This window comes from Heterocephalus glaber, unplaced genomic scaffold (assembly GCF_053883595.1).
Source record: "Heterocephalus glaber isolate CG9 unplaced genomic scaffold, H.glaber_assembly_v1.0 deba00001497, whole genome shotgun sequence".
Classification (NCBI taxonomy): Eukaryota; Metazoa; Chordata; class Mammalia; order Rodentia; family Bathyergidae; genus Heterocephalus; species Heterocephalus glaber.
Window position 1 is genome coordinate 32,651,605 of NW_028258320.1, and position 22,526 is coordinate 32,674,130.

Below are 22,526 nucleotides of genomic sequence, written 5' to 3' on the forward strand. Positions count from 1 at the left end.
CAGGGGAAAATTATGTATTTATTCATGATAGGAATATTAGAGCATTTGAGAATTTTATCCTACTTTTCATGTCCCAGAAAAACTATAATTATATTGATTAAGCAACATTAATAGGTTCCCCTTTGACCAAATGTTCTTTTCACCATTTCAATGAAATTTTCCTACATGAACAGTTTTATGAATCTCAACACAGAATCCCAATATCTTTCCAGTCAGTTTAATAAATTCATGTTTCATCTAGTTCTGTTTTCTTCAATTCTTAATAAACATGAAAATTTAAAGGATGCTTCACAAATCTAAATTTAAAAAGCGATTTACAATTTAGGAAGGTGAATATTAGCAGTTGAAATAAGCTTGGGTTTCAAAATAATGCAATTTTTTAATAAATATCAACATTGCAGGTATATACAAACTAAGTCCTGGTAAGCAACTAAAAGTCCACAAACTTTAGATTTATTAGAATGTTAGTATTTATTTTTCTTATCTCTTATATTATTAGGCATACTCATTAGGAACTGATTTCATGCTACAATAACTGTTCATTTTTTCCTTATCCAAACTTTGTTAATAGCAAGATTGCTGTGTAGATTTGCTTGTCAATTTAGTGTCAAAATATCTCCCAATGTTGAATGGAACAACGATAAACCATAAAGATAATTCTAGTAATTCTGATTATTAAAGTGCATTTGATGGAAAATTGCAAATGTTTTCTATGTAATAGCTCATTTAAAACACAGACTCAAACTAAGTGTTTACTGTTTTTTTATTACAAATGAGACAGTGTCAGAATAGGGAAGGATTATTAATTTTTCCAAGATCTCACAGTTAATATGTGACAAATCTAAGCCAGAAACTAAGAAACTTATTTTTAAACTGAAAGCTTCATCATTACATATATTGTAAAAAATATATCAGATAAGAGAATGATAGGGCTTGGATTTTTGGAGAAAATTCCAGAGTTTTAAAAATTTACATTTCTTGCTCATGTTTTACAACAGTGCTTTCTGAAAGAGCAAGGAGTGAATAAATAAGGTCATTAGTAGAAGTATTAATACTAATTTCAAAAAAATTTCATTTCTTCATTTGGTCTAAACTCATCCTGATTCACAGTTTAGTAAAAAAACAATGTGCTAGGTAGGGTGTGACAAGGAAAGAAAACAGCACTTTAAAGCCTCATAACCTAAATTCCCATTTGGAGATGATCATTTCCTATATGTATAATCATGAAAATTTTTAAATTCTATTAAGCTTAGTTGTCTCAGTGTAAAATTAATCATATTGTTTTTAGGGTAGTTATTGAAGGTTAAGGATACAGACAATGTAAAGTGAAATACATTTAAATGAAAGAAACAGTGATAACATTGAACTTCCTCATATCTAGTAGTCTCCAATTTCATCCAATCAAGTGCTCCAAAGTAATAATTCTCAAAGTAAAATATACCTGAATATTTTCACTATAAAGTGCATTATTTGTTTAGATGCAACTGATTTTTAAATTTTTCGTATTATTACCACTTTCTTTTTTACAATAATTATATGCCAAATAAACAGTATGTGCTATTGCTAGCAATTCAAATTTGTAAAAGAAAAAAGTGATTAGTATGTGATAATAAAATGAAAAAGACTAAATCTCATGTAACACTAACACTAATAAATTCAATGTTAAACTCCACTCCATTCTCACAAGAGCAAATTCCTCATGATTTATTTTTCAACTTCTTACCAACAAAGACTATCTTTTTAATCCCTTTTAATTTATGGAATAAATAACTCCTTGTAATAAATCATATACAGGCACTGTAAAACACCTTGTCCATGTCATATTGATTATATAAAACAGAGTAGAATATATGTTGATGATTATATAGCATAAGCTTTGGGTTCTCAAAAAAGCAGAAATTCATAAATACAATAGAATTCTCACAAAAATACCTAAAATAATATGAAATAACAAGGTTATAGATATCAACATCTTATTTAATTATGTGTATAAAAATTGGCAAACAGATGGTATTTCATATTAGCAGGTATCATATGCTTGTTTAATTAGGAATTTTATTTTACTTTAAGTGCTATTATACCTATTTCTCTTGACATGGCATAATCATGTCCTTCAATAATATTTCATATTACTATTTGACTAATTTTTTAAAAATGGGCTCTAGAACCTATTAGATTATTTTACATTTTAAAACAGTGGTTTAATACATTTTAATGACCTTTACAGTCTTCAGAAATCAAAAACTCAATTTCAGTCAAATAACACTATAAAAAGCACATAAGTCTCTTTTTTCCTTTCTCTTTTGCTCTTTCTCTCATTCTATCAAATACCTTGTTTAATTTTTAATGGAGATTGTATTCAATGCACACTGTCTTTATAAAATTTAGATCAAACATTGATAAATAGGACGATTATTTTTGAAAAATAATTTTCTTATAAGTGATATGTTAAAATGTTGCACTTTGTTATATGAAAATTATAATGGGAATGGTTTTATAATCAAATTTTGAATTACTTATTTAAATAAGATCTGAATTATTTAAATCTAAATAATAAGGTAATAGAAGTTGTAGATTTCTCATAAACTACTAATCCAATTCTGTACTGTTAACATCTTACATTTGTATGGTACATTTTTAAACTAATAACCCCACACTTATGTATTATCATTTACTTTAATCCATATTTAATTTAGGCTTCCTTGATTTTTACCTAACATCCATTTGTTGTTGTTGTTTTTCTTGGATCCTATGTAGAATGACATAAAAATTTTAGTCTTCAGGTTTTTTTTGTCAAATCCGGACTGTGACAGTTTTTTACCTTGTTTTTGATGATGATAACAATTTTGAAGAGTACTAGTCAGATAATCTTTTCTTTTAAAAATAGATATAAATATAGATGTTTATGTTTTGTAGCAAATATATATATATCATATAAGTATTTAATATTTCTAAGAGTATATAGCATATCATTTATAGTGTGTTATATAATCATGTACATTTTTCTATATCACTGAAGAGTAAATTGCACAGATTAAACCTTTTAAATGCTTCACACTTCAGTGTTCATTTTCTAAAAGTGAGAACACTTTCCAGCATTTCCATCTGTAATCAGGAAACTACATTAATTAATAGCATATTACTATCCATAAATTCCAGTTCACTTTTGCTGAATTTTCCATTAAGTTCCTGAATAGTTCAAAGATTCGGTATAAGATCACATGTTGGGTTGAGTTTTCATGTCTTTTTTTTTACTATCTTCTTGACTTTCATAGTGTTCATGTTTTTCAAGAAAAGGAAGATTTCGGCCAGGGAATTACCTCAGTGGTTTCGCCACCTGCTGCACAAGCGCAAGGACCCGAGTTTGATCCCTGGTACCAAAAAACAAAAGGAAGGTTTAGTAAATGTCTAAGATTTAGATTCACTTAGTATGTGGATTCATTAAACTCTATGCAGGAATACTATAAAACTGATAGTATGTTCTTTATAGTGTGTAACACAGGAGACACAAAATACCTATTACTTACATTGTTAGTAAAAGTACATTTATTGTTGTCATGAGTTTTTAGGCTTTCTCCACTATAATTGCCAATACTTTATATTTAACAATAACTATGTATTCAAGCTGTTTTGAAACTCTTTTAAGAGTGAATAACTTACTCCTCATCAAACACCTAACAATCTTATCAATGATTTATAAAATATGAATTCATTTAAAAATCATTAAGGAAAATGTAAGTTACTGTTATTTTACATATTCATTCCTTCTTTTTGCTTCTGGGATATTTTCTTGTTATAAATACATTTTCAGGCTTTATGCAGTGCTCTAGCAATACAGTTTTGTTTATTAATAAAATTATTATACTAAAATCATGGCAAATTTTGACACTTATGAAACAATTTGCTTTCTAAGCAGTACTCTGTATTCAGTGGTAATTATTTTATTTCATTTAATATTTTATTTTTTTATTTTTTTGGCACTGGGGGTCAAACTCAGGACCTTGCACTTGTGAGAAAAGCAGCAGAACCACTGAGCTAAATCCCCAGCCCAGTGATAATTATTATAAATGATTTTTTTACAATGTTGGTACTGAGTTGAATTTTTTCTTTTTTTCACACTTTTTGAATATAAATTAAATATAATTGTTTTAGAAACACAGCCCATGGAAATCACTGGAACTTCAAAACCATTTCCATTTACAGAATTTCCTTGATTAAACTGTACCTGCATTAAATCTGCAGCATACAAAAGATCTCAAGAAAAAAAATAAGACTATTATTAGGATCATAAACAAATTCAGTAAAGTTGCCAGATAAAAGTCAGTAAGTATAAAGACTATTTTATGCACCAATAATGAAATTGTGAGAAAGAAATCAAGAGTTATAACATTCACCATAAAAACAGAAAATATTTAGGTTGGAATAAATTTAACTGAAAAAGTAAAAAATATCTACAGTTAAAACTAAAAGAAAAAAAAATTAATGAAACTGAAATATATTTCATGTTCTAGAATTGAAATAATTTATATTGTTAAATATCCATAAAACTTAAATGATCTTTAGGTTCAATGAAATCTCTATCAAAGTACTAATGACATTTCTTTTACAGAAATAAGAAACAAGAATATTAAAATTCATGTAGTACCACAAAAGACCCAGAATAGCCAAAGTAATCCTCAACAACAAGGTTGAGTCATCACAATACCTGATTTCAAAGAATATTACAGAACTATGTCAAAACAGCGTTGAATTTGTGTAAAAACTAACACATAGACCAATAGATCAGAATAGAGGACCCAGTAACCAATCCACATACATACAGCCTGCTGATAGTTTTTTACAAAGGGAACAAGAACATACACTGGAGAAAAGACAGTCTATTCGATGATTGATGCTTGGAAAACTGGATATGCAAAAGATTTAAACTAGATACCTGTCACCATACACAAATGTCAACTCAAGATGGAACAGAAATCTCAATGTAAGACTTTAAATTATAAAACTTCTATGTGAAAAAGTAACGGAAGCACATCAGCACATTAAAGGCAAAGATTTTTTTTATAGACTCACAAAAACTTAGACAACAAAAATAAAAATTCAAAGATGAGATTAAATTAAACTATAAAGCTACTTCTGCAGAGAAAAAAAACAAGACACATTAACACAATAAGAAAATGTTTGGAAACAATACATTTGAAAATTGGTTAATATTTAGAATATATAATTAACTCAGAAAACTTCAGAAAAAAAACAAGTAATCTGATTAAAAATGAACTAAAATCTGTATAGCCATTTCTCAAAGTAAGACTTACACATTAGCAAAAATATATGAAAAATGTACACTATCATTAATCATTAGCAAAATACAAATCAAAATAGTAATACCTAAGATATAATCTAAACTTGTGTAGAATGCTATTATCAAAAAGACAAAAAAAATCATAAATGTCAGTGAGAATGCAGAAACAGGTAAACTCATATACTCTTGATCAGAATGTAAATTAGGAAAATTAATATGAAAAACATTGTAGAAAAACCTATGGAACTTCCTTAATAAACTAAATATAGAACAATCATATGATCTGGCAATTCCTCTATTTAGAATATACCCAAATGTCATAAAATCATTATATCAAAGAAATACTTGTATACCCAAATTTACTGCAACACTATTCATATAGCAAATATATGGAATCAACCAAGATATCCACTAGTAGATGAATAAGAAAAGCATGTTCTATATACACAATCAGGCATTATGCAGCCATGAAAAAGTAGGAAATAGTGTTATATGCAGAAATATGGATAGAATTGGAAGTCATTATGTTAAGTGAAATAAGCCAGGCATAAAAAAACAAATGTTATATGTTCTTAATCATTTGTGAGAGCTCAAATGTGAATCCCATAGAATAACACAGTGGAATATTGGTCACTGGGTCTATACAATGAAGGGAGGCAGATGGGGAAATGTGAGTAAGGGGCACAAAAACAATAAAGACAAGAGGAGTTGGTTCTGGTTTTGTATAGCACAGTAGAATAACCATGGTAATTATTGTTTACAACAATCTATGATATATTTCAGAATAGGTTTAAGAATATGAAAGTTTCCAACACATAGAAACAATTGTTCAAGGAGATGGAAGAGCTTATTTCCCTGATTTGATCATTACATATTGTTTATGTTTATCAATGATCATACTGTACCTATAAATATGTATAAATATTATATCTCAATAAAAAGAAAATATATTTTGGTATACCATACATAAATGTTTTTAATATTTTTTTAAACTACATAAAGACAACTGGAAACATTACATTTAGCAAATGAAGAGTACACACTTTATTAAAAGTCCAAGAGAAGGAAAACTAGGCCATCAATTGAAATCAAAAGTGCTTACAACTGAGATGAACATTTCTAAAGGAACAGAGGGAATTTTTTGGAATGATAGATATGTTCTATATTTTGTACATTCATGTATGTCCATGTAAAAGCTGGCCAATCTGAATACTTAAAAACTCTGCATTTCACAAAAGTTATACTTCAATAAAATTCAGTTTGATTTTTAAAAATGCCCTGTAACTTTTTGATTGTATTAAATTGTTATAAAATAAACCATGCTGAATTTAAATTCTGGCATGTGCAGTATATACTATCAATTGTAGAAAGGTTAAAAAACAGATATCATATGTAAGAGAGAAGCTTTTTTATTGATATCTGGTACTGTAACTACTTTGAAGATAACACTATACAGTACATTAACTATTGTTTTTCTCTTATTTTGTCATGAAATTGTGTTATATATTTTCATAAAGTAAAAAAAAATGCTGTCTTAAAAAATAAACTTCATGAGTAGCTAATCTGATAAATGAATAAAACAAATATTACCTTTATGAGTTAATGAGAAAACTACAAAGGTAATAGAAACAATGATTTAACCCATAATAATTTCTCAATAAATAATCATTAATTTTGAGATAGTGTAATTTAAATATTGAGAAAAAGATCTGAAGATCCAAGTAAATTATGAATTCAACTCTGCATTTCATTGGCAGATACTCCTTTGCTTTCCAAATTTAACTCTATTTCAAAAGTAGAGGAGACTTGTAAGAAAGGATTCAAAATATTATTTAATTTAAGGAGGAACTTAAAGGATGAATCATAGTTTTTCTTTTTTTTTTGTTTGTTTTAACTTTTATTTTGGTACCAAGAATCTAACTCAGGACTTTACTCTTGCCAGGCAGGCACTGAAACATAGTTAAGGGATGAATATCTTCATATTTGAGAAGATTTTCTCTATGGTAATTCATCTTCAGAACATGCAACATGATTGAAAAGACCCTGAATAAGGGGGGAAAAAGACACTGGTCATTTAAAAACAGGTCAATTTGGGGGAAGTACATATATTAGTCTTCAGGAATTTATAATTCACTAATGTGACTATGAATCCACTGAGTAATCTTCAAAGAATCCTGGAATCTGATTGAAATGCAAGAAAATGGTATGATGCATATGGCAGCTGTATCAGTGATTGTTCTTCCACAGCATGCCACACAGTAGGTAAATAGATCTTCATGAGTCAGAATTGTGGGAATACAATCCTTACCTCTGCAAAATCAAATGCACAGCTTTTTATATCTTCACCAAATAGAAATTAGGATCAAGGATTTATTAATCATCATTCTTCAGAGCAGAGAAAAAGAATATTGTAAAGAATATTTTTTTAAATATTGAATATTGTGATACCCCCAGCCATGTCTCTGTTGCCCAGAATTGCTTTTGCTATTCTAGGTTTCTTCTGCTTCCAAATGAATTTTTGGATTGTTTTCTCTAGTTCTGTGAAGTATATTGTTGGAATTTCAATCGGTATTGCATTAAATCTATATAGTAGTTTTGGAAGTATGGCCATTTTCACTATATTGATTCTTCCTACCCAGGAACAAGGGGTATCTTTCCATTTTCCTATATCCTCTTCCATCTCCTTCTTCAGAGTGCTGTAGTTTTCAGTGTAGAGGTCTTTTGCTTCCTTTGTTAGGTTGATTCCTAGATATTTCATTTTTTTAGATGCTATTGTAAAAGGAATTATTTCCCGAATTTCTCTCTCAATGAATCTGCTATTTGCATATAAGAAGGGTATTGTTTTTTGAGTGTTGCCCTTATATCCAGCTACTCTACTGAATCTGACAATTAGGTCTAGAGGGCTTTTGACCAAGTTTTTTGGATCTTCTGTGTAAAGTTTTTTTATAAAATGGAGTACTACTTAGCCATAAAGAACGAGAAACTAGAGTCATTTATACCTAAATGGATGCATATTGAGGCCATACTCTTAAGTGAAATAAATAGGACAAACGTGTAAATACTGAATAGTATCTCTAGTGTGAGAAACTGAAAGTGTAAATAAGGATGAAAATGATTACAACAAATAATTGATAATTTGATATAGGAAAAGGTCCAAAGGTGGGGGGGTGGAGGGAGGGGAAAGGCAAAGGGAAGAAAGGAAAGGAAAAATTATGAGAAAGAAAAAAAAAGTAAACAAAATCTATGTAAATAGGGAAGGGTGATGGGGGTGAAGGACACATAGGTAATAGGGAAAAAAATAAAAACTAAGATACATCATGTTCATGTACAAACACCTAGTGATAAACGTAAATGTATTGTATACCTAAAATGTACCAATTAATATATTTAAAAAGTTGAATATTGGTATTTGAATATTAAAAATCAAATATTGCAAAAAGAATATTATAAACACATCCACACAAATATACATACACATTTGCCTCTCAGTCTTGAGGGTGATTTCTTCTGGGAAATATCAACATTTATGGTTGCTCATATCTCTCATATAGAGTAGTGTAGTATTTCCATATAATTTATGCAGATCCTCCTGTATACTTGTGGTACTTAGTTTTATAATCTATTGTTTATGAAATAATAACAAGAAAAATGTCTGTACATGTTCACCATAGACACATTCATTTTTAAATATTTCCATGTAAACTTGGTTGAAACCACATATGTGAAACCCAAAGAGAAGACTGACTCTATCAATATATCTAAGAGGGAGAGAGACAGATAAAGAGACAGAGAGAGACACACACAGGGCCATTTAGCTCAGTGGTTCTGCCCCCCACCTTGCAGGTACAAGGACATGAGTTTTATCACTGGTACCAAAAAAAAAAAAAAAAAAAAAAAAAGAGGAGAGAGAGGAGAGAGAGATAGACACATGGGGCGGTTGGGGGGGGCTAGAGAGATGGAGAGAGACAGAGAAACAAAGAGTGATAGAGATATTTATCATAAGGAATTGGCCTGGGCACATCAGAGAACTTCAACGTTCATATTGATACAATTGGCAAACTGGAGATCTAGAGGAATCAATGGTACAATTCCAGTGTGTATCTAAATTCCAGTCAAATTCTGAGTCTGAAAGCAGAAAGCAGTCACCATTCCAGAAGAGGTCACCACCTCATTGCTCAAGCTGAGCAAGACCTCCCTTATGCAATCTCTTCTTCTGTTCATGTCTTCAATGGATGCAATGAGGCTAACCCACCCTAGGAAAAGTAATTAGCGAACTTGATTCAGTCTACCAATTCAAGCATTAATCTCATTCAGAAACACCCTCACATACTCAGAATAATATTTAGCCAAATATCTATTATCCCGTGGCCAAGTTGACACATAATATTAATTATAACAAATGAATTGAACTCATGCCATGTAAAATGCAAAAGATAAATTGCAAAATTGAAGTTTCATTGTTAATTAAACAGAAAGGTGCCTCCAGTTTTATTAGTAGTTATGCTTTGCTCAGAATTCTGCCTTCTGTTCAGTGGATTTTCTAAGAGATTAACTGCCATGAAATGGCTGTCTAATACTATAGATCAGATAAATGATATTGATAATTGAAAAACAAATATGTACTAGTCTGATTTATTCTGATATGTAATCTTGCTTCCCTAAAGATAATGCCTTTTTTTTTGATAATGTCTACTAGTAAAAATAGAGTACCTGTTATCCTTGATAACATTTGTCATCAAATCTTTTTTGTGTGATAAACATCACTTGGTGATTCATTTTATTTCAACTAATATAAATATCCTTGAATTTTCTGGCATCCCTCCCACTGGGGGATGAGTGGACAGAACACTTGCATTCTTGATGAAGTCTAAAAAAACCTAAAATTTATTCAATTCCAATTTAAATCACCCTTCCAGCATGGCTTTTTCGCCAGTGAATTTCTAAAGCTATGTAATACTCTTTTATATCAATTCTTTTTCAGTTGACATGAAACTATTTAAGTTACAGTTATTATGTAAAAATACTTTTCTTTTTAAATATACAGCACACATAAAAAACAGACCAAGTTCTACATAAATTATCTACAACTCCTGCAAATATATAATTAACATTAGCTTAGAAAATCATTGTTATTCACCTATACACTGTTATTGATGCCAATAGCATTATTCAATTACCAAGTACATACATTTAATTTGATTTGTTGAGTGCTTTCCAAACTTTATGTTTCTCAATATTTTATTCCAAGTGAACAACATAACATTTGTTTGCAGAATATAAAGTTGCCCTACTTGCCTGTGCTTGCTGTAATTGGGTTCACTTACTTTTTATTCACTGAAACTTTGCAGATTTTATTGTAGGACAAGTAGTAAGAAAGGAAGAACCACATTTCACAGATGTCTGTGCATGTTTTCTCTCCACAAAGATATGGAAAAGAGAGTAGTGATTGTTAGCAATGAGCTGCCAGAATCAGGGGCCAGCCTATTACAGCTGTACAGCCTCCTAGCAGAGTGGCTGTTACTTTTTAAAAAGAGGTTGCCCCACTTTCAGTTTCTCACACTAGAGAAACTAATCGGTATTTACACATGTGTGTCCTGTCTATTACACTTACGAGTATCGCCTCAATGTGCATCCATTTAGCAATAAATGCCTCTAATTTCTCATTTTTTATGGCTGAGTAGTACTCCATTTTATTTAAAAAAACACATTTTCTTTATCCAGTCTCCAGTTGATGGGCATTTGGGTTGTTTCCAAGTTTTAGCTATTACAAACTGTGCTGCTATGAACATGGGTGCACATATATCACTGTGGTATGATTCTTTTAATTCTTTGGGGAAAATCCCCAGCACGGGAATAGCTGAGTCAAATGGGACTTCCAGTCCTAGTTCTTTGAGGTATCTCCATACTGATTTACACAGTAGTTGCACCAGTCTACACTCCTACCAGCAGTGGAGCAGGGTTCCTCTTTCCCACAGCTGCGCCAGCATTTCTTACGGGTTGATTTCATGATAGCAGCCATTCTTTCTGGAGTGAGGTGAAATCTCAGTGTTGTTTTCATTTGTATCACTCCAATGACCAGTGATGTTGAACATTTTTTCATGTATTTATTTGCTATTTCTACTTCTGTGTCTGAGAAATGTCTGTTCATTTCAGATGCCCATTTTCGGATTGGATCTTTAGATTTGGAAGGTCTGATCTTTTTCAGTTCTTTATAGACTTGAGATAGTAGACTTTTGTCTGAAGAACAGCAGGTGAAGATTTTTTCCCATATTGTGGGTTGTCACTGCTGGTGGTTTCTCTTGCTGTGCAGAAGCTTTTTAATAAGAAGAGATCCCACTTGTTGATTGTGCTAGTTCACAGGCAACTGAGGTTTTGTTCATAAAATCTTTTCCTACACCAATGTCTTCAAGAGTTCTACCTAACATCTGTTCCAACCGGTTCAGCATTTCTATTTTAATATTTAGATCTTTAACCCATTTCAATTTTAGTTTAGTGCGTGGCAAGAGACATAGGTCTAATTTTAATCTTTAGCAAGTTGAAACCCAATTTTTCCAGCACTATATATTAAAGAAGCTATCTTTCCTCCAGTGAGGGTGTTTGGCTCCTTTATCAGAAATGAGGTAGCTGAGTGTGTCTGGTGTTTTTTCTGCACCTTCTAATCTGTTCCACTGGTCCTCAGGTCTGTTTCTTTGCCAGTACCATGCTCTCTTTATCACAGTAGCTTTGTAGTATAGTTGCAAGTTGGGGATTGTGATACCCTCTGCCATGTCTCTGTTACCTAGAATTGCATTGGCCATTCTGGATTTCTTCTTGTTCTAAATGAATTTTTGGATTGTTTTCTCAAGGTCCATGAAATATTCTGCCAGGATCTCTATTGAGATTGCATTGAATCTGTATAGCAGTTTTGGAAGTATGGCCATTTTCACTATATTAATCCTTCCTACCCAGGAGCAGGTGATGTCTGTCCATTTTCTAATATCACCTTCAATCTCTCTTTTCAGAGTGCCATAGTTTTCAGAGAAGAGGTCTTTGATTTCTTTCATTAGGTTGATTCCTAGGTATTTCAGTTTTTTGGATGCTCTTGTGAAAGGAATTATTTGCTCTATTTCTCTTTCAGTGAGTCTGCCATTGGTGTAGAGGAAAGCTATTGATTTTTGTGTGTTGACCTTGTGACCAGCTACTTGACTGAATTTGGTTATTAAGTCTAGAAGACTTTTGGTGGAGTTCTTGGGGTCTTCTATATAGAGTATCATGCCATTTGCAAATAAGGACAACTTGACTTCTTCATGTCCTATTTTTATTCCTTTTATTTTTTTCTCTTGTTTAATTGCTGTGGCTAATGTGTCCAAAACTATATTGAACGAAAGTGGTGATAGTGGACATCCTTGTCTTGTTCCTGAATTTAGTGTGAAGGATTTCAGTTTTTGACCATTTAGTATGATATTGGCTGTTGGTTTTTCATAGATGACGTCTATCAGTTTGAGTTAGAGACCATCTATTCCAATTTTTTGTAGGGTTTTTAACTTAAATGCATGTGAGATTTTGTCAAATGCTTTTTGTGCATCTATGGAGATAATCATATGATTTTTGCCCTTGGCTCTATTGATATAGTGTATTACTTTGATTGATTTGCATATATTGAACCATCCCTGCATCCCTAGGATGAATCCCACTTGATCAGGGTGTATGATCTTCTTGATCTTCTGCATTCTATTTGCCAGTATCTTATTAAAGATTTTTTTCATCTATGTTCATTAGTGAGATTGGCCTATAGTTCTCTTTTTAGGCTGGGTCTTTCTCTGCTTTGGGGATCAATGTGATGCTTTCTTCCAGGAATGAATTTGGGAGTATTGCTTCCCTTTCAATTTCATTGAAGAGTTTAAACAGTAGTGGCAGCAGTTCCTCTCTAAATGTCTTGTAGAATTCAGCAGTGAAGCCATCAGGTCCTGGGCTTTTCTTAGTTGATAAGTTTTTTATTACATTTTCAATTTCATTGGTTGATATTGAGTTGTTTAGATTTTTTAGGTCTTCTTCATTCAACTTTGGTAATTCATATGTGTCTAGGGATCTGTACATTTCTTCTGTGTTGTCCATCTTATTAGAATATAGGTTCTGGAAGTAGGTATTGATGATCCTCTGGATTTCTGATGGGTCTGTTGTAATTTCACCCTTTTCATTCCTAATTGCATGGATTTGGGCCTTTTCTTTCCTTTTTCTGATAAGGTTGGCTAAGGGTTTGTCAATTTTGTTGATTCTTTCAAAGAACCAATTCTTGCCTTCATTGATTTTTTGTATCATCCTTTTGGTCTCCATTGCATTGATTTCTCCTCTGATCTTTATAATTTCCTACTTTGTATGAGCTTTAGGTTTGTCCTGCTCTTCTTTTTCTAGAAGCTTGAGGTTCAGCATCAGGTTGTTTAATTGGGCTTGTTTGGTTTTTCTAATACACGTATTCACTGCTATGAATTTCCCTCATAAGATTGCTTTCACTGTGTCCCACAGATTCCAATATGTTGTATTGTCATTGTCATTTAATTGAAAGAACTGTCTGACTTCTTCTTTAATTTCCTCTGTGACCCATTGGTTATTCAGAAGTGTGTTGTTCAATTTCCACGTGTTCATGAAATTTTTCCAGTTTCTTTTGTTATGGATCTCCAATTTCATCACACTATGGTCTGATAAAATGCAGGGGATATCGTCAGTTCCTTTGCACTTACTTAAATATGATCCATGTCCACGTATTTGGTCTCTTTTGGAGGATGACCCATGTGCAGCTCAGAAGAATGTGTATTCTGATCTTGTGGGGTGGAAGACTCTGTAAACATCTGTTAAGTTCATTTGTTCAAGAGTTTGATTGAGTTCTAGTATTTCATTACTTATTTTTTGTCTAGTTGATCTATCTATTTGTGACAGTGGGGTTTGAGGTCCCCCATTACAATTGTATTAGTGCATATATGAATTTTCATGTCTGTTAGTATTTGTTGTATATAGGTCGGCACACTAGTGTTTGGTTCATAGATATTTATGATTGTCTTCTCTTCCTCTTGGATTCTTCCCTTTACAAGGATGTAGTGTCCTTCTTCATCTCTCTTAATCAGTGTTGGTTTGAAATCTACTTGATCTGCAAAGAGGATAGCTACTCCTGCTTTTATTCAGGTTCCCATTACATGTAGTATTGTTTTCCACCCTTTAACTTTCAGTTTATGAGTTTCTTTTTGAATTAAGTGTGTTTCTTGTATGCAGCATATTGTTGGATTTTGCTTTTTGACCCTTTCTGCCAGTCTATTTCTTTTGATTGGTGAATTGAGACCATTAACATTGATGTTTATAACTGAAATGTATTCACTTATCATTGTCATGACGTTTTCTTATTTTTGGGTTCTCCCCCTTTACATTTAATTTCTTGTCATGCCAGATGGGTTCATTCTTCTTTGCTTCCTGAGGTTGTGATCCTCAAAGTCTGTACCTAGGACATTGTGTAAAATTCTTTGGAGTGCTGGTTTGCTATTCACGATGTTCCCAAGGTGCTCTTTGTCATGAAAGTATCTTATTTCTCCATCAATTTTGAAAGATAGTTTTGCAGGGGACATCAATCTGGGTTGGAGGCTGTTTTATTGTAGGGCTTGGAATATGTCACTCCAAGCTCTTCTTGTTTTAATGGTTTGTGTTGAGAACCCTACTGTTATTCTGATGGGCTTTCCTTTGTATGTGATTTGTTTCTTTTCTCTAACTGCTTGTAGAACTTTGTTCTTCTGTTGAGTTTCTGGAATCTTAACAATTATATGCCCATGTGTAGATTTTTTTTTGATCAAGGCTCTTTGGGGTCCTATATGCCTCCCTTATCTGTATGCCAAGTTCTTTTCCCCTGCTTGGGAAGTTTTCTGCCATTACTTCTGTGAAGAGTTTTTTTATGTCATCTGCATTCTCTCCTGTTTCTTCATTGACTCCAATTAGTCTTAGGTTATTCTTCTTTGGATCATCTAGCAGTTGCTGGATTGATTTCTCATATTCCCTTATAATTTTGAAGCAATTTTTCTTTTCCTGGTCATTAATTGCAATCTTATCTTCTATATCTGAAATTCTGTCCTCACACTGGCTCATTCTGCTGTGTAGACTTTCAGTGGAGTTTTTCATGTCCTGGAAATCTATTTGCATCTGTTTTATGGATTCCATTTGTTTCCTATGTTGGGATTCCATCATGTTCCTCAGCTCCTCTCTAGATTTATTAATCATGTCTTGCACTAGTAGCACAATCTCTGCTGTTATCTGAGAAATTATTTCTGATTTCATTTTTTCCAGATCCCCTTTTATTGCCAGTTCTTTGGGTCCAGGTGGTTGACTATCAGAATGTTCCATCTCATTTCCCTTTGGGTTTGCTGTAGGTGATCTGGAAGTGTGGTTTTGATACTTATTTATGTGTTTTCTCATTTTGATCGGGGTGGGAGGGTGTTGTTGGCACCCCTACTACTCACCTCCTCTGAGCTGGGAGAGGTGTGACTGGGGCTGGGAGTGGCAGGATGGATGGTGGCCCAGAAGCCCCTTCCTCTGGGCTGGGAGCAATGGGACAGAGAGCGGCCCAAAAGCCCTTTCCTCTGGCCTGGGAGTGGTGGGATGGATGGCAGCCTGGAAGGCCCTTCTTCTGCACCAGGAGCGATGGGATGGAAGGTGGCTGGGAAGCCACTTCCTCTGGGCTGGGAGCAGCAGGCTGGATGGTGGCCCAAAAGCCCCTTCCTCTGTGCTGGGAGTGGCGGGAGGGATCTGTTAATAGTTCAGAACCTCTGCAGTAAGTTGTGTTCTCCTGTGAGCCATGGCAGTACATGGTGAATTACAGGAAAGGTAAAAAAAAAAAAAATCACATCATTTTTAATATGGAAAATTCCCTTACCTTTAGAGTCATCTTGAAATATTTTATTTTTTTGCTTTTAATTTTTCTTTAACTTTTGCTTTTGAATTTATTTATATAATTTATGTACCTACCAAACAGCTATTATAAAATCATTTGTAGAACAAATATGAACTAAATAAGTGAAACAATCAAAACAAATGCCATATCTGATCATCATTCTATGCAACAAAGTCCCTTGAGAGGGGCAGGGATTAAGCTCAGTGGTGCCACCTCCTGCCTCGAAAGTGCAAGGTCCTGAGTTTGATCCCCAGTACCACACACACACACAAAAAGCAAAAAATAAAACAAAAAAAACCCCAAAGGCCCTTGAGAAAACCAAATTAATTCTGTGATTTTTAAAAATGTTTAAAGATATAGAACATAGATATTGGAGACCCCCTCAGCAGGTCCCAATATCCTGCTCAGTGCTACCACCCATGGAAAGAAGCAAGACACAGAGACAGAATGAAAGAGAAAAACAGGGTGCCAGGATGGCCAGTGCTAAGTATCAAAGTCCCTGGCCAGCCAAAGGTGCTGATATTTGCTAGTGACATCATGGTTAGATTGAGGTAAAGGGGTTATGCGGAGTTGCTATGGATATGTTGCTGACGCAGACAAGGCTTGTAAAGAAAGACAAAGCATTTTTGAACAGAACAGACAATAGCAAATAATCTTGTCCTTCTAGTTAAGGTTATGACTTGGGGAACATAATTTGGATACGCCACTCTGACCTTGGCTGTGTGTTATCTCATATTAAGTCCCATAGCTTCACAGGCCATTTCTCTTGTCTCTCATATGGCCATTAGCAGGTGGACTGATATTAACCTGCGCACCATCCACAATACCCCATGAGTCATATAAGCTTCAGCTGGACTCACTTCTTAAAACATGTCAACTGTGGGATAACTCTTTACAGCCTGCACTGCTTACAGACTGCTTAAGGCATAATCAATGTGGTGGTCCCACACACAAAGCCATCTGTATGGAGATGTTTCCTGAAAACTGTGAATAATTAAGTAGATGACAATCCAGATTCTAATAGATCTATAGTACATTCCAGATTACATTAGATCTGTCAAGTATTTTTATCCCTTATAAAATATTCCTAAATTCACATATCATTATTGTCCCATGTATTCTGTAATGAAAATAAATAATGGTGTATTTTTGGTGTATTTTTACTTATGTAATATATGTGTATTTGGTCATATTGCATATAGATATTGTGTATATTTCTAATGGGGACATATACATAAGGAAATCAATGAAATTGGGAGCTAAAATCTAATGTTTTTGAAAACCATTTTGTGTGTTCCTACTTTATTCTATTTATGTGAATATATTGTAAATTTTCATTGGTGTCTCTTGAAACCTTCTATTTTTCTACATAATACATTATCTTATTTTCACTCACCTATTTCTCTTATATAACCTTTAAACGTTTCAAACCCTAAACTGTATCCAAATAGATACATCAGCTGAGCAGTAGGTCTTGAATAAATGTAACAACCAAATTGCTAATCCATTTTAGTATTGCATTTTACATGTGTATATCTGTGTTTGAATACTCAGTGTACTCTAGTAGTGGAAATGAACAGTACAATCTGTGCTAAGATGTTTATCATAAAGATATGACTATCAAAGAGAGAAAAGCTCATGAGTCTATGCAAATGCTGAGCTAATATTTTGACATCTTGCTTGTGTTGGCCTTTCTTCCACAGTTATCAACTAACATATTCTCAAAATTGTGGAGAAATATTTAATTTTTACTGAAATTATAAAGAGGCAATTAAAACAAAAGAAGACACCAGAATCTACCACTGTTACACTAAAAACTGCTTTTCACTTAATTTTCAAGGAATGTAAAATCTCTTATAAAAATAACTTAAAATTTTACTTAGAAGTTGTTTGTAACCTCAGTCTGTTATCATTATAGGAATGGTAAGCTTTTCTATTTTTGCAGCTAAGCAATTCTTTTTTCCATTCAAACATATCAGCTAAAGAATTTACTATGGAATCATACTTCTACTTGAAATTTTCAGGAATTACAAAACTCTGTATGACTATATATATACATATTGGAAAAATTATGTGTGGCACTATAAAAAATTATCTCAAATCTTGAAATGAAGACAGTTGAAATAAAATTATTCTTTGTGTTAACCTTAGAATTTCAAGCATAAATGCTTGCATGGTCTATTCTTTCTCTTGTAGTCTAATGTCAATCTTTGATGAATTTTATAATCAAATATATTTTTGAAGGCAATAAAAAAATACAAGATAAGGTTTATCTTAAAGGAATACATACTAGATTTATACCTATTTATAAATGTGATCCTGAACTGTGAAAATGTGTGACAGTAATGAAGGAAAGCATTAATTAATTATATATGAGGGTGCCATAACACTTAATTTTGCCTTCTTTGAATTTGGAGAGCTACAGAGCAATGGAGAAAGTCGTCATTCTCCAAGTCTTTGAATTTACAAATACATCTTTGGATTTGGAAATATAACATTGTAAGAAGTACAGTTTTTCAAACTATTTATTCTAATAAACTTATGTCCTATATTTATTTCTAGAAATTTAATCTTGAATAAGACTAGGAACAGAATGCTGATATTTATAGAATAGTAATCTTTATATTCTTCTCAACTAAAAACAGGTTTTTAAAACCAATTTTCATTCTGTTGCTTCTATCAACTAACCTGATTTTATTTACATTCTAGATTTTGAGTTTCAAGGGCCAGATTAGTTACTTTCTCTTCTTTCATATATATATATAGTTAATATACACTTCACATTTAGCCCAATTGAATTCATATAATTAAAACAACGTGAAGGAAACTATCAATTTCTTTGAATAATTTAAAATTTTTAAAAGAAAATGAGGTCATTGTATAGTAAAAATGCGGTTGAATGGCTGATCATACTATCAGATGAAAGTGTAAAGTTTTTCATTTGCCCATTTTCTCTTTTAATAATTACTCTGTTCATTCTCCTCTTTGAGTGCGTGATATGTAATCACAGATTTAAGTCACATGGTTTTACAATACATAGATGAAGTTTTTCTTATTCCACTGAAATATATCTGCCGATTTAAACGTTTTTTTAAAAAAGTTAAAAATAGACAGAGGCCTGATTAGTGCTTTGGGGAGTCGGTCCCCCCTCTTCAGGATCCCTGACCTCGTGGCCCCAAGTAGTGCTTTGTGCCCAGCGTCCCAGCGTGCCTGGAGCTTGGAAGGGTGAAGTGCCCCACAAGGAGGGCTGCCAGCCAAATGGGACAGGGGCCCCGAGCTGTGTTCAAGCTGACTTAGGATCCAGTGAGGATGAAGCAGCCCGTGAGCTTCACATTGTTTTTTGTGTGCTGATTTTTAAAGGTCATAAAAGATAACTAAATACAACACAGTGCTCTGAGAAAAGGAAAAAAAATGGTTTTAGTCATAGGAGTTGATATAAAAAAGATTAATGTTATAGCAAATTATTAAAGATACATATGAAAAGGGCTAGCAGAATTCATTATGTAGGGAAAATTCCTTCTCTTTTGGACAGATATAAAGTGGTTATATCTGTTAGAAAGTGGTTGTTTTCAGGGTGTTCAGACATCCACAGATTCCAGGATCTTTAATATTCTGGAATGTGACCTGATTTCTTCCTGAATCTTCTATTCATTTCCCACAATACCGCTTATATTAACTTAAGCAATATGATTTCAGAACACTGCTCTAACATGAATGTGTTCAAATATTACATACATGCTGCCCTTTGGACTGAAAGACACAGACACGCTTGTTTTCAAAATTTCCATAGACAATATTGTTCAATATTTTTTGTTTCATTGTATTTTGCTTCAATTTTTTAATTTAGAGTGGTAATTTTATGACAATTGTTTTCTTTAATAACATTTTGAATAAATAAATTTATGATACTAGAGATGTGGAAAAAATCATTTCCATCCAATTATAAAATTTATTAATTTTAAATTATTGATGAACCTGAAGGTCATCACAAAAGTGAAATGAGCTAATACAGAAAGAAGAATACCTCACAATATCATATGTGTCTGGAATCCAAAAATTTGAACTCACAGAAATAGGGTGTAGAGAAGTGGTTATAGGTACAAAATTTCAGTTAGGTAAGGAAGTGCAAGTTCAGGGATCTGTTGTACAATGTGGTGATTATAGTGATTGATAATATACTTTTGAAAATTGCTTAATGGGAAAATTTTGCGTTCCCACAACAAAAAAATGAGAAGTGATAAGGTTTTATATATATGTTAATTAACTTGATGTAAACAATCCACAATGTATACATGCTCCAAAAGATGTTATACATGATATGTATGTGTAATTTTTATTTTTCAAATAAAACAACAAGCATAGTTACATAAGAATGGGATAATTTTTGTAAGAGAAACATACCTTTTTTACCAGGGATTTTATTTATTTATTTATTTTTTGGTACCAGGGATTGAACTTGGGTTCTTGCGCTTGCAAGGCAAGTGATGGAACCACTGAGCTAAATCCCTGGACCCAGGGATTTTATTATAAACTGTGTAAAACATCAATTTACAAGCTGTTTAGTTAACATGTATTTCCAGTAAATCTATTCCCTAGTGGTCTGTCAGTGTTCTTAAATGTATGATTAAAATCATGTCTTCTCACTTCATTCTCAGCTTCTTAAATTTGCCTATAAAGTCACTTGCAAAAAGGGCTGGCTCTGTAAATATCCAGCTTCCCTTCTACTTATGATTTATTTCTTTCATTAGAGTTATATTCTCTTGGTTAAATCAGAATTTGCAAAATGTGGTTGGTGGGCTGATTGATACAGATTAATTCATTCAAAATTTGATTTTCTAAAATCTGTTTCCAACTTTAAAATCAAGAGATATCATTTAAATTAGAATATTGGAAGATCTAGTGATTTTTAGCTCTGTATTTTTTTCTGGCAAGAATTTTCTGGGGCTGAGCTGCACCTAACAATTAGAGAGAACATATACTCCCCATTTGTCACCATTCCAATTAGGCTAGCTTCACACTTTACATCACCTGATGGACCTTTATAGATGTTTCAGTTTGTAGCTCTTAAAAATAGATCTGAAACTTTTGGGTTTTTTCACTCTTAAATTATTTTGGCAAGAAAGAATCTCTCATTTAGTAATTATGAAAATAAATCTCAGTACAAAATTTTAATATCTCTAGTATATCAAGATACAGAGCTTATGTTTTTTGGAAAAATAAAATTGTTTACTGAGATATTACAGAGATTATAGAAGTAAAGTGTAAAATGCAATCACAAGTAAAAGGGGCACTATATTCTGACTTGGCCTGGGAAAGGCTATGTCGGGAATGGAAAGGAGTGGTGGTAATTAAGTTACAACTTAACTAATGGGTTGGGTTCCAGATAAAGCCAGAGGAGTGAGTAGGGAGAATTGATAGAAATGGCACTGGATATGGAAATACATTGTGCAACGACCTATAGGTGAAAATCATAGCACTGATTCTTTAGGGGAGATTGGTAAGAAGGCAAATTATAAAAGCCAAAATGCTAAATCATCATATTACATGCCACACATTTCAAGTTTTGTTGTTCTTTTAATTGAAAAAAAAAATGACCATATTTTCCATTCCTGTATGATGATAGTGTTCTACTCAATCACCATTAGAAACACTGAAGAAACTCAGTTTTCTCCTTTGTGAAAGAGTTTTCATTCTTTGTTTTTTGTTTTGTTTTGTTTTGTTTTGTTTGCAGACGTTCTATTGGCATGTAATTAGCAATTGGGATTTTGTGGTTGTGTCTGAAATGCTTTTTTTTTTTGAATTTTACAATAAAGAACTAACTTCCTTCTTCCACTTAAAATCTAGCTTATAGGTAGCTTAACCAATCAAGGTTTTTAAAGGAGAACAACAGATGCATCTTCTCCTCAGGTGCTAAGATGCTAGTGGTTATAAATTGGTCTAAATGTGTTATTAGCTGAATCTTTCTATTTTGTTACCCAACACAAAAATCATGAAATGGCAAGTTTCAGACATTATAAGAACTCCTACTTATGGTTTCAAGTGTTTTCTGAAATGCTTCAGTTCTATGGTTGTCAACAGCTGATTATTCTCTTCCTTTGTGTAGTAAAGGGCTGGTTTGTATGTCAAAACACTTGGTGTTTAGCTGATAAAATGAAAACTGACAGGTTTTTTTTGTTTTGTTGTTGTTGTTTACTTTCTTTTCAGCTTACTCCAGTTGGCACCACAATATTTACAGGGTTTTCTGGAGACAATGGAGCGACTGACATAGATGATGGTCCAAATGGACAGATAGAATATGTTATCCAATACAATCCAGAAGATCCT

At 32.6% G+C, this 22,526-nt stretch overlaps 1 protein-coding gene across 20 annotated transcripts in view; it reads left to right on the plus strand.

Moving 5' to 3' along the window:
* Pcdh15 (protocadherin related 15) overlaps positions 1-22,526 on the plus strand; it is a 1,622,160-nt gene that overhangs the window by 1,116,829 nt on the left and 482,805 nt on the right. For all 20 annotated transcript variants that reach the window (XR_015440346.1, XR_015440347.1, XM_087184836.1 and 17 more), the window contains one exon: positions 22,407-22,526. Coding sequence is in view for 18 of the 20 variants with exons in the window: in XM_087184836.1 (XP_087040962.1) it covers positions 22,407-22,526 (120 nt within the window). In the remaining 2 variants the exon portion in view is untranslated. The remainder of the gene's footprint in view (positions 1-22,406) is intronic.